The sequence below is a fragment of the Mytilus trossulus genome, chromosome 10 (genome assembly GCF_036588685.1).
Source record: "Mytilus trossulus isolate FHL-02 chromosome 10, PNRI_Mtr1.1.1.hap1, whole genome shotgun sequence".
Classification (NCBI taxonomy): Eukaryota; Metazoa; Mollusca; class Bivalvia; order Mytilida; family Mytilidae; genus Mytilus; species Mytilus trossulus.
In genome coordinates this window covers 41,177,564-41,191,530 of record NC_086382.1, presented here as the reverse complement: position 1 = coordinate 41,191,530, position 13,967 = coordinate 41,177,564, and the positions used below count along the sequence as shown (strand labels likewise).

Sequence of the window (13,967 nt, the reverse complement as noted above, 5' to 3'; positions counted from 1 at the left end):
TTTGCTAACATCTCGTTGGAAACAAAAACAATGTTTAGACCTAGTATTTCGTACATCCGGCCGTAATGGCGTTATCACATGTTAGTCACGTGTTTCACGTTTGACCGGAAATGGTTAGAACTTAAGGACAAAAACAATTTTAATAAATAACTGGACTTCTGTTTCGTGTGAAATGTAACGCATAACGACAATGTAATTTTCTTACTTAATTATTTGTAGATCAAAACAAGAATGTAAATCATCTCGGATTTACCTGTTTGAACATCTCGCGAGAGTTCATATTTGCATATTGTTTTTAAGAATTCTATTACAACAAAGCAGATTACATCATCTAAAAATTGCGTTACGAAATCGGACTCAAAAATCACGCCACTGTTCTAACATCTGCTACATAAATACTAATAGTTCTCGGCATTTTCTTCTCACTATTCTTATTGGTCGATGTTCTTTGTTATTTGAAAGCAAAAGTTACGAATTTGCCGGTGACGATTATCTATAAATCCGTCAGCGTTATGCTCTTCGGAAGCAATAAGTAACGCGAGAAACGACACAAAAATACGGTTGTAGAATCTTTGAAATTCGTATATTTTAATTTTTTTCCTAGGGAAGAGTAGCATACACTTGTATGTTGATAAAAATAATGGCATCTTTAGATGTAGATGCAACTTTTCTTACAGTAATTCACATTTTATCACTTTTCTATAGTCCAAATAATTATGACGTCTTGAAAGGCTATTATAATTTTTTTCTTTGATGCCTTACTACTTTGTAAGGCATCAAAGAAAAAAATTATAATAGCCTTTCAAGACGTCATAATTATTTGGACTAACTTTTCTATAGTTATAGGAAACGGAGCCCAATAGCAAATTATGGTCCATATATACAAAGTATGAAGCAACCAGGTCTTGAATGTACCTTCTAAAATGTAAAGCTTTCAAGAAGTTAGTTAACGCCGCCGCCTCCTGATTACTATTTGTTTGTTTGCGGTTTCTGCTATAAAAGTCTCCATGAAAAACATACGATAAATCCCGCAATTTTTATTAACAAAAATAAAAATATTTTGGCATTATACCTTGGACTTATCAAGGACTTATAAAGTCTATATACGTCCCTGGACTAATTTAATAAACTGGCGTGCAATAGTCAAGCATATACATAAAAAATGCCTATAAAAATTTCAATTAAATAAAAATTGGGAGCAGTGAAGGTCCGACCGGACCTATTAGTCCTATGGGGCGAACGTGAATCCAGGACGAACGTACCTAATACCATTCTTATGCCTTTTCAGTTTCCCCTTCCTTTAATGTAAAAAGTACTGGATAAGCTGGCCCACTGCCTCCTATTTTCCAATATAATACCATCAATATACATATAAGAAGATATGGATAGTCGACCTTCTCATGGAAAGAAACAAGGGGACTGTGCTAGTGTGTAGAAAACTTTCCTTAAGTTTCAGCTAATAGCGCAAGGGAGATAATAATTGCCGCCAAAACTATGTCAATATATAATAGGCAGAGGGAGGTCCGGGGTTGGACCCCCTTTTTGGCCCCTCAATGCATTTGAATGGGGACATATAGTTGAAACCCCCCTTGACCTGGGTTTGGACCCCCCTTTTTGTCCTGGGTTTGGATCCGCCCCTGAGTAGGGTACATGTACAACACGCTAATTATGTATTATTAATAGGAACATAGAATTTCCACGCTACAATTAATATATCGCCTACTTTTATGGCCTAGGATTGAATTTATTTTGAAAGTCGAAAGTAGATAGAAGAAACATAGAAAGTACATTATCTCGAGTATTGAAGATCAGGGTCAGATAAACCCTGTCAGAGACAGATGTGTACTTGAGGATGTGTAATGTATGTCTTTGGCTCTGCCAGACAGATATTTTCAACTTAAAGACATAATAATAAATTACCATCAACCCAACATATTTAGCCTGAATTCTCCAATTTATATATAATCTGAATGGAAGAAACATAATTACTAAAATTGATCACCGACTAATGAACCATGAAAATAAGGGCAAATGAAAACTGCCAGGCAAACATATACACATTACAACCATTCAATACATCAAAGATAGTTGACCAGTTAGTACCGTATACTAATGACTAAATGCACAAATCCAGAGGAAAATATAGTCCAATATATAGCATCGGTCAATGCACACTGAAAATGAATATGTAAAGTTCAAATGACTATGAAACCCGACACTGAGACAGACGGTATGGGTTTTGCTCATTGTTGAAGACCATACGGTGCCCTATATTAATTTGTTGTGTAATTTTGGTCTCTCTTGAAGAATTGTCTCATTGGCAATCATACCACATCTCCGGCTTTTTTAGCTCACCGGGGCTCGAATGGCCCCATGTGATCTTATTTCATCACTCGGCGTCCGTCGCAGTCCGTTGTCTGTCGTCGTAAATTATTTAAAAAATATTCCCCCTGAAACTACTGGGTCATATACCTTCAAACCTTAACAAACATTTCCTTACGGGGTATCTCGTTCATAAATAACCCGACTAATCCAGTCTTTATATCAGTCCGCTGATGTAGTCTACGATGGCTACATTAACTCGTGTGGAAAGAGATCGGACACAGCCTGAGAGGGATTGAATTATTCAAGTAAATTTGTAAATTGTGTCCGAAGTGTTGATCCGTCGACAAACATGGCCGCCATGGATAAAAATAGAACATAGGGGGTGAAATGCAGTTTTCGGCTTATATCTCATAAACTTTTAAGCATTTAGAGCAAATCTGGCACGAGGTAAAATTGTTTAATTGGTCAAGATCTATCAGCCCTGAAATTTTCAGACGAATCGAAAACCTCATTTTTGGGTTGCTATCACTAAACTGGTTATTTTAAGGAAATTTTGCAGTGTTTGGTTACTACTAGTATCTTGGATATTATTGAAGATAAAGATAAACTGTAAACATCAAAAATGTTCAGCAAATAAGATCTATACAAAAAGGTTAAAGGACGAAAGTTGTCAATTTACCCCTTAAGGACTTATTGCCCTTTAAGGACAATTTTACACACGTTGTTTATGCTTTTTAACTTTATGATAATCTTCTCAAATGAATCTAGTGTACATTTTATATTTTTTTCCTTGTACATCAAGAAACATAGACACTATGGCTCATGGCTAAAATGGAATATACGGGTAAAATACATTTATTATCAGGCCAGCTGAAGCCCGACTTGCTGTGTTGAAGACCAATCGGATCCTTGGCCTGTTTTCTGCTCTTTTGACCGGGCTGTAGTCTCTTCGATACATTCTTCATTTCTATTCTCAATTTTATTTCCAATAAAAGTATGTGCGTAAAGCTGATACATGTACATATATAACGTTACATGTGGTCTTAGCGAAAACATGCAGCCTAAGGCCAAAACAAGGCTCAGCAACACAGCGAGAGAAAAAAAGGCCCGCGCCAAGAGGCGGGCTTTATATGGACCCTAATAAAAAATGTATACTATTTCAGCGCAGATGGAAGACACACTAAACTTCGTTACATATAAATTAACTAGAACTATAAAAATATAGAAGACTAACAAAGGCCTGAGGCTCCTGACTTGGGACCGGCGCAAAAATGCGACGGGATTAAACACGTTCTTTTTGTAACTTCATAGGGTTTCAAATGCGTTGGCCGTGCGCTCATTTTCAGAATGTATTCACAAAATGTATTGCGAACAACGCTTTTACACCCCTATGAAGTTACAAAAAGAAGCATTCAATTCTTAACTAATTATACCTTTGTAAACAGTAACTAAATGTATATACTGGTATACAATTAAAATGAAATAGTAAACTATGTCTATTACCACTTGTACCAACATGTACGGAAGTGATTTTACAAATCTGAATTAAACTGAAACTCTCCTTTCCTTTTGATTTTGACCTTGTATTGTAAATAGATAAAAGGAAATCAAACAATGGCCTTCTATTAAATCTTAATGTAATCTTAATTGTTCTTGCATATTCTGTTTCCTTATACAACCATGTGAATCAATTAACAGTGGAAATAATTGCATTCTACTTAAATAATGAGTCCGCCGAACAAGAGTACATGTGTTACAAAAATCTATTTTATATAAGGAGGTATTGCGTTGCATACATTAATGAATATAAATTAAATCGAGTTACAATCGTATAGAAAGATTCCAGCATTCAAGATAAAGAATACAGTAGTCTTGAATGATTCTCCCTTGAAAATCTCAGCATCAGCAAATTATAGAATATCTAAATTTACTAAATAAGATAATGTTGTCCTCTCTCTAAAAGATTATATCAATTTAAACAAGAACAGTTATACACATATAGTACACCCGTATCAACATTATGTATTAACGTACTTCGGTTGCCATGTGTAAGTTCACAATCTTCCTGATATCTTAGCATATTTTTTTTTATTTTTTTTTGGAGGGGAGGGAGGGGCAATTGTTATCGACATGACATAAATACTTTCTCAAGAACAATGACAGAATGAAATAATCGTAATGAGTATGTTTAGAAATATAGAGCAAAGCAATAGTCTCTTATATATATGATGTTCAGGCGAACAATTGGTCGATGAACAGCACGAAAATCGGCAAATCGATCAGAAAAAGAATGATTGGTGAAAGCTTTCAAGTGTTTTTATTGAATGTTATTTTGAGCATGTTTAGATCCAAAAAAAAAATGGAGCGATTTAAAACTTTTATTTAAGGAATACAGATCATCATCCATCTATCGAGTCTCAAAAGAATACCAATCAACCAACTGGTGTTATCTTCCATTCAGAGGCAACGGAGCACTCAACTGTTTCACTTTATTTTTGCCGACTTGGAAAAAAATAGTGGGAAAGAAAAGTAAAACAAACAACGTGGGCTATGCAGTATATATATATAGAGTCGAGAGGGTTTCTTATTATTAGCTTGTCTTCCTTTTACACTAATATTCCCAATTCCAAACTTGAAGACCGATTGAAAGAAATAGTCCAACTTTTGTTTCATTAAAAGGTCAACGTAGATAAACAAAAATATATATATATATTAGGCAGATCATATATAAATATTTATATACTAGGCCTTTAGTTTTCTTGTTTGAATCGTTTTACATTGTCATTTAGGACCCTTTTATAGCCAACTATGTAGTATGGCATATGTTCATTGTTAACAGTTGTTATATGTATACTGTTAATTGGTCTCTGGTAGGGAGTTGTCTCATTGACAAGAATACCAAATCTTTAATTTTTTTCTATTTGTTAGAAAAATATCTGAGTTCTGTGAAACTAAATATGACTGAGATGCTCGAATTCTTTTATTGACGAGTTGTTTTATTTCGTTGGTGTGTTTTACAACAGACAGTTTGTATTCCTATGGGTACCAGCTGCTCTTCTCTTTTAAACGATTTGTTCTTTCATTCATGGCAGGTATGCTTCATATATGGGCTTCAATCAAGAAGTATAAAAAAAAGCTTTAAGTTAGCATTAACCTAGCTTTAGCTTCATGTTTCTCTGTTGCAAAGTGATGTTCTCATCGAAAAATTCAAAACATATCTAGAAATAAGACAGCACTTATGATTATATGTGGTACGATTGCCAAACTCGAAGACAAACAATGAACAGAAAAACAAAGAAAAAGATATGAACAATTATTGAAGCCACCGTAATGCCATCAACATATATAGTGATATTCCATAATTTGCATGTGTTAAGTTCTTTTTGATATAGAGTTGTTGCATACAATGAAGATGCTGAACTAGAATAAACATGCACTCATCACTTTGAAAATTTTAATGACGCCATCATGATTTTATAGGCTCAATATTTATGTCCCAGAGGAATCTTTCGTAACTTTTGTCTTGTTATCCTTTCTTAATGTTTTGCAACACCTAATACGACCTATAACTGGAATTGCGCCAGCCATAGCAAAATAATGAGTTTAACTGGTGAAACACAAACTATTCATACTTCATGTGAATTGGGTTTGTCAACTGTTTAAGTTCGAGATGCGTAATCTTTCGTTTTCTTGGTAGTGTTTTGGGACCATTTTTTTGTCCGTTTTCTACGACTTATGATTTCGCCCTCTAAGTACCGTTATCTCTTTATACTAGTGTTTTATCTTGTATCAAAATGGCACTTAGGTTTTCGTTTGCATGATGTTTAATCAGTAGCGAAGCCTTTGATTTTGTTGTTTGAATTGTTTTACGTTTTTCATGTCTGGGTCTTTTATAGCGTAGTAAGTCACTAAACTACATGTATACGGTATGCATGGGGTTTGCTCTTGTTGATGACCGTACAGTGACGGTCACATGTAATTTCAACTGTACACATCCTCGTACTCGTCATTTGGTCACTAATAGATAAGTTACTATCTCATTGACAATCATACCAAATACGCTTAAGGTAACTAGGGTCTCCATAGGTTTGACGATAGATTTTTCTTAAAATTAAAAGACTTAATTCTGGCTTGATGTACTTTCAAATTTCAATACAAAAACTTGGGGCCATGAACCTGGTTATTTCGTTTGAATTTGAATTAAAGAAATCTTAGGTATATAGGGGAAACTGCTTTTTTTCTTACTGAGGCAACATTAAACGATAGAAATGGTTAATATTCAATGATAACATTTCTTTTCATAAACACTTCCGATCTATCAAATTGGAATAGAGGGTCAAGGGTCTTATTTTTTGAAAAGTAAAAACTGAAAAATATATAATTTTCTATTAAATTCTACTCAATATCTGCCCGGATTTTGTTTATTAAAATTTTTAAAACACTTAACGACACTTAAAGTTTTGATAATTTAATCCTTGGATTTCAAGGTTGAATATTGATGATACTCGGTAAAAAATATTTTAACTGAAAAACTATATTTGCAACATGCACAGGTAGAAAAATGACCAGAAAAAGAAAAACAACCTGACTTAATGATCTTTAATTGCTTATAAACCCACGTTCTTTTGACTCCGATGTATGTCATTGACAATTATATAAAACTAATCTTCTTATTTTTATATAGGGTTATAAATAAGGTCACCTTGACTTCTCCATCCGGCAGTACTATCCATGTCGGTTTGTCTATGCGAGATGCTTATAGACTATCGATAATATCTCAAGCGAGTAGCATGATATGAAAAATTAACACTAATAAAGATCAAGGAAAAATGCACAAAATAGCGATAAATATTATTATCGCTTTTTTGTGCATTTTTCCTTTGATCTTTTTTGTGATAATTTTTCATATCATATGGTACTCGCTTGAGATGGTAAATTGTCGATAGAAACTAAGGACACATGTGGCGTTGCTAATGAAATTGACATGAAATTGACAACGTCGTCATAGGTAAAATAGCGATAAACAGATTATCATTGGTCATCTCAACTCGATTTCTTTTCTCGCTTTCGGCGTACCGGCTCAAGCGAGAAAATCAATCTCGTTGAGATGATCAACGATAATCTATATATACATTGACATGCCTTGTCAAAATGACTATGGATGTTGCATCTATGCAATGCCACACTCTATGTATGAATATGAACATTTGCATCAACTTTTTGGCTGCATGATGGTTCATATGCCGTCTGGTTTTAAGCAACTTTGCTGCCTTTAGCCAGTTTATCCTCTTTTCATTCAGTGAAAGATAAATGTTCCAATAAATCCTGTCCTTCATCCTGCTCTACACACTTTACCGACTCTACGTACATGCATGATTACTTGTTGTTGAATTGTTCATGTTATGAGAACCCGGTAAACCTAAACTATTGTCTACTAGACGTTAATCATGCAATTCTCAATCTATCATTTCTGTTTTTATACTCAAGAGAGAGTTGGAGCTTGAGCTAACATTTGCAGAGATGCTCCTCAAGTAATGCAGTATATTGACAGAAAGGGAGAGGGTTAATTTATAATCTGATGAAAATAGACTTGTCTGGTATACAATCTCAGCCTCTGATTGAAATACAGATATTTTTTTCCACGCTTCGCCCATTATATGGGTTTGACAACGATCAGTTCTACATCTTTCTGGCTTCCGAGATCCTCTAGCTTTTGATGACTTAATTGCATCATTGATGTAACAGTATAATTGTCACAGAAACATACAATAGAACGGAGCTGTTTACTTGTCATGTTTTGAACTTTGTGTCAAATTTTCGGAATCCTCTGGTTTTATCCATTTGAATGCCTTAAAAAATTTGCCCATTGACCCCCATTTTTCTTTTTATAAAAATCTTTTACATGTATAATGATAAGCCATCTGTAATAGTCTTATAAATTTATTTTCTTAACAGTTTTTTGAGAACTTAAACTTGTCAAGGATACAGCTATGAAAATTCAAGAGATACCATTTTCCCGCCAAAAAGTCAATGGCTAATTTCCACAGGCACTGGTCTCAGATTTTTTCCCCTATCTACCATTTTAACATTTAAAGGTATATAGGAAAAAATATTCTGAGACGAGTGCCTGAGACAATATCTCGAAAACAAGCACATTGAACTATATATTTTGTTTGCTCTTTTGATTTCTTTATCAAACCCCTATGATATAAACTAGTGTTTTGAAAAGCGTATTATTTTGAAACTGAATAGCGAACTCCCTTAATGTCCTTAAAATGTTTTAAAAAATTGCTATTCTCTAAACTTCGTCCCGATAATGGAATGAAAAAAAGTCTCAGCTCTAAGATAGGAATCCCAAACTGCTTAACGAACAGTCAATGTTTCACCAATTCATTGAGTAAGAGACATTGTATATACTGCCAGGGCAATAATAAAGATGCCGGGCGAATTTATGGGGAACCAGGACAGGCCCGTAGCCAGGAATTTCCAGGGGGGGGGGGTCGTTGGACTCACAACCTCGACTTTAAAAGTCACAATTCGAACAGAACATTGACTTTAACAGTGCTTATTTGTTTTCAAGGAAACCCCCCGCCTACGGGTATGCAGGGTGCACATCCGCCACTGTAATGTTATTTAGCAGTTACATTTGTGAATTAGTCTTAAAATACACAACTGAGATTTGTCAAGTGTGAGTGTGTCAATTTGATATTTTTTATTGTTATTTTGTTGGTTTATCATACTTTAAAAACTTTAAAATTATTATAATGATCTATAATTGTAACAGCGATAACGTATATTCAAATTTGAAGCTTTATTATCATTTGTGTTATAGATGGACACATTGTTGGATAAGACTCAAAACAAAAAGGTATTCCCGAAACAGTTACCAAAACTAAACCAAACAAATATGACTTTTTGTATAATGAATATAGTCATTAAGCTTCTCAATATGATTTGTTCCTGGTTGAAGTCTATTCAAATGCATATTGACGTGATTTTATTGTTAAAGTTTGTGTAAAACAAGGATAGAGTTTTATTAAATGTCTTAAGAAAATTGTTAAGTTTATCATGTTTACAGTGTGTACATGTTTATAAAAAAAAAAAAGATAACGAACATTTAAGGCGTATCTGAAAAGTATCGATCTATACCTACGACATCGTAGCTAGTTCAAACACTTTCAGTTGTCAACCTAATAATGTTTTACTTATATTTCTTCAGAAGAACCTCGAAAAGATGCGCTATAACCGACAAATTTGTTTTACATGGTGATTGTTTGCCAACCGATTGTGCACTTAAAGATTATTTTAAAGAAGAGGACAACGACATTTATAACGGTTTTATTCGTAATGTAACCCGTCTACATTTGCTTTCCTGGTCTGAAAACCTAAATAAAGAAGTTTAAATTATACTTTCATGTATTTTATTGGTTAAGTATCCCTATCGACACGGTTTTATTTTTACTAAAAGTCCCTTGAAAGGAAGAATTTCTATTTAAAACACAAAAGATTTATTTATACACGAAAATTCAAGTTTATTTCAAAACGAAATAGGAAATTCAAAGAAACCATTTTTCGTCTTTTTTATTGCTTCCAACAGGAATGATCATACGGGTGTTGTATTTATTAGTAGGAAACAAGTTAGATGTAGACATTTACTAATGCATAGAATTATCATTATTAAAAGGCATGCTGTTAGTCAAATTCATCTTGTATTCAATTCGTTGGTCCCAAAAAATACATAATAAGGTAAATATATTTCTACATGACTGTATAAGATATAAAAAGGTACATAACTGGCACCTTCGCTGCTCATCCTTATTGCAAAAGGATCATCGAAGTCCGGCTAGCCAACCCTGTAGGGGAAACCATTTCATAGGATTGAGCTAACTTTAGATGCTAGAATGTATTTATTTACATGCATCGGAATAGAAATAAACACTAATGGAATTGAATGCACGGTATACAAGATTCGGCAAAAATTGCAAGCGACACTGAGGTCATTTGCCGGTTAAAAAATTGCTGGTGCAAAGGGGATGTCGGATCTTAAAACATTGTAAAACCTTATTTACATTGTGAGATCTACATACACAAAAAATTACTAATGTTTTATTACATAGCACTTGATACATACCGGATTCACCAGAAAGGCGGAAGCAAAAATGATGTAGATCGTCCGTATATCCAGCTTTTCCATGATCATATTTCTGGCTATAAAATCACAAAAATCATAAGAGTAGATGTAACATGTGTAAAATTAAATCCACTATAGATGTCAAAAATCTGTAAATCCCATTCAAAAGTCAAATAAATAAATGTACCCTTCTGAAATGAATTACACAACACACCTTCACATATTCATGAAAGGGATGTACATTTCAGTATTTTGTAATTGACATTTTCCTGTCACTAGTCGGCTTGTTGAGATGATTCAGAAAATTTGTGAAGAGGGGACACAATCAACACTTATAATCCACCAACATTTGTTATTTACTTCCGTCTTTGTAAAACCCATTTAGCATGGTCACATGACTTTTACAACATTTAAAGTTTTATAATTTTAGTCTACCTGTTTCATTGTATATCTGATGGACTAAAATTATCAAAAGGTTATATACAATTTGGTATCTCGAGGGACATGTATGCATATTACTTTGTATATGTAATATTATTTATAGTGCTTATAACTTCATGTGCAAGCATAATAAGTTACATATATATATATATAAATATGTTTGCGTTTCTCTTTTTTCTTGGAATCTATAGTGATTAGCGGATAAGTTTTTGTTATCAATAATTTATCTTATTCATTTATGAATGGAAGGAAACGTGGGCATGAATTATATAAATGTCAAGGAAACAGCAATCCATCGGCGACACTACTTAACTACACAACATCTGAGCACAACCGAATAGAAACAGTGGTCGATGCAGGGAGGGGATTTGCAACAGCCCTTTTTTTTTTACGATAAATGCGTTTGAATTGGAACATATAGTTGGAACCCCTTTTTGAACTTTGTTGGGATTCCCCTTTTAAAAATGTCTGGATCCTCACGTATATATGTCAAGTCATAAATCAACAAGGGTCAAGTTCTGAATACATATTGAGTAGAAAAAAATAATCTATATATTTATTAATTTATTTTTATGTATACAGCTGTGTTTGTACTGATTCTATTTTCCCCGCAATCAATGCAGTATGCCGGCGCATTTCGGTTGCGCGAATTTTACCTGTTGAAATTAATAAAAATTTCTACTGAATTGAAAAAATAAATAAAAAAATAGTGAACTGAAATTGAAGTGGTTTAAACACAGTCTGGAATTGCGATTTATGACGCTAGGCGGATAAAGGCTTGCAAGAAAATGCAAATCACTGCCACCGAAAGCTTGATTTTAGTCGAGCCTAGGTGGTCGAGTTGTCAGGCTAGCGCGCCGGGAATAGTGCAAGGCGATATGGTGCCACAATATCTCAGAAGGATGAGTTCGAATCCCGAGATCCAATGAACACAGTGGCACTATCTTAAATCTGCCGGGAAATCTTATTTTTAGGAATTTTGTCTATAAGGGGGACAAAATATGTGGAAAAAGATTATTCAGTGGAAGGGGGGGGGACAAGAACATTTTATTTAAAATATGATGGGTATACGTTCAAGAAGACACTAAATGCAGAAGAGTCAGTAGGTTCACTGTTTTCTAACCGGAATTTAAAAAGTCAGTTAATTAAAGTAGGTTATACATGTCGTTCCGACATAATTTCCGACACAACGTGATTTCACGCAGAATATTTATAGAGATGGATGGTCATGTTCAATATAAGTCGTTTTATGAAAGTTCAAAGTTTGAAAATCTGCTAGAATCAGACTATTTCGTGGAAATTCACAGAGTTAATGACCAAAATCCGGAAGTTAATGATTAATAATTAAATAGATTTCGTACTCATACATGTAAATAAAGAAGATGTGCTCTTAATTCATTAGATCTTTGTGTCTATTTGTCCCAAGTCAACAGCATATAGTTCAGTGTTTGTCTTTGGTTAATGACTGTCATATATGGTTTTTTTCGAAATCATGCTTTTGTTATGAATAACTAGTACACTATCTAGCTTTATCAATTGCAATGTTTCATATTTTCGTGTTCTATTCTTTTATAACAGACTATATGGTATGGGTTTTCTCACTGTTGCAGGTCGTGTGGTTGCCCATAATTGCTTACATCAACTTCATTTGCACTTTGGTGGATAGTTGTCTCATTAGCAATCATACCACATCAATTCCTTGTTCTTATATTTACGATACAAAGATAACTCTAACTTCCCGGTTGTGAACGTTCCATTTATAAGTAGCCACATTACAGCATCGACTGCTTATGGGGCACATAATCAGTTGGTCCGCTTGTATTTGCTATCATAATTTTCTTGCTAGAGGGTTGCTTCCTTCAATCGAAGCTTTTAAACAAATCATCTCAAGTGGCGATGCCAGTTGAAATCAACCAAAGAAAATTTTAAAAACCCTATCAAAAGTTGGTTGACCGTTATGAAATATTGGATTCACAGATGCACACCAATAAGTTCCATTTGTCATCGCCAAAATTAGTACTTTTTTTCTTCGAATGCGACATATCGATTTGGACTTTCAAACATGAGCAACACAAGTGGAACATGGTCTACTTAATGAGATCACTCCTAGTTTTTGGTTGGCTTTCTTGTGGCTAGACCTTAATCTTTCAATTTTGTGTACTGTTTATATTTATATTGTGTGTTCTTTGTCTTTTTGTCATTTTTCGTCATTTTTATTTTTCAGTGACGTTGTCAGTTTGTCTTAGTGAGCTTGGTTTTCCCTTTGGTACAAATAAGATACGGTATCTTTCGCTTCTCCATCAGGAATTAATAATGAAAAATCACAAATTGTGACTTAGCCATCAATATGACATTGTGACTTAGTGAGGTAAAAGATTTCGTCAAAGCAAAACACACCAAAATGAATATAAAAGGGGACTAACTAGACTTAAAGTCAGACAGAAAAAAACACACCAACAAGAATATAAAAGTTGAACAACAACATGAGTATAGACGATCCCATAGTAAATCCATGTGAGACAAAGATTGTTGTTATACATAAAGAACAAGAAACAGGAACCATCAGGAATAACAACTTTGAAAAATTAAGATGGATACCTGCATTGGACCGTTAACCGAAGCTGCTATTCTGAGTCACCCTGAATAACCAATTCCACTCGGCGTATAGTCATGATTTGACTTTAGTCTGTACTGTTCCGTCTATATAAGTCTTGATTACCATAACATACCAGTTTATGCATAAAGATGACCAGATTAATGGAGTAACTAAACTACTTAGAGAACTAAGACCTTTAAAGGCAAACGGCTAAGACGATGTACCAGTCCACAGCTTGAAGAACACCGTAAATCACCTGACTTAACTGTATCAACTCACGGTCAATGGATCATGCAGAGAATGGTACCAGAAGACTAGGGGACAGTCAACATAGTCCCATCCTATAAGAAAGACGGAAAGTACTCGGCACCAACCTACCGAACCCTATCCTAACATCAATTCCATGTACATATAAGCTATTTGAGCACATAGTAAACAGTACGAGCTTAGAACACTCCAATTAAAACAGGATAT

At 34.2% G+C, this 13,967-nt stretch overlaps 1 protein-coding gene across 1 annotated transcript in view; it reads right to left on the bottom strand.

Annotated features, from left to right (window-relative positions):
• LOC134687355 (receptor-type tyrosine-protein phosphatase H-like) overlaps positions 1-10,566 on the bottom strand; it is a 64,107-nt gene extending 53,541 nt beyond the window's left edge. The window contains exon 1 of the mRNA XM_063547591.1: positions 10,457-10,566. Within this exon, the coding sequence (XP_063403661.1) occupies positions 10,457-10,525 (69 nt within the window). The 5' untranslated portion in view covers positions 10,526-10,566. The remainder of the gene's footprint in view (positions 1-10,456) is intronic.
• Positions 10,567-13,967: the final 3,401 nt, after the last annotated feature.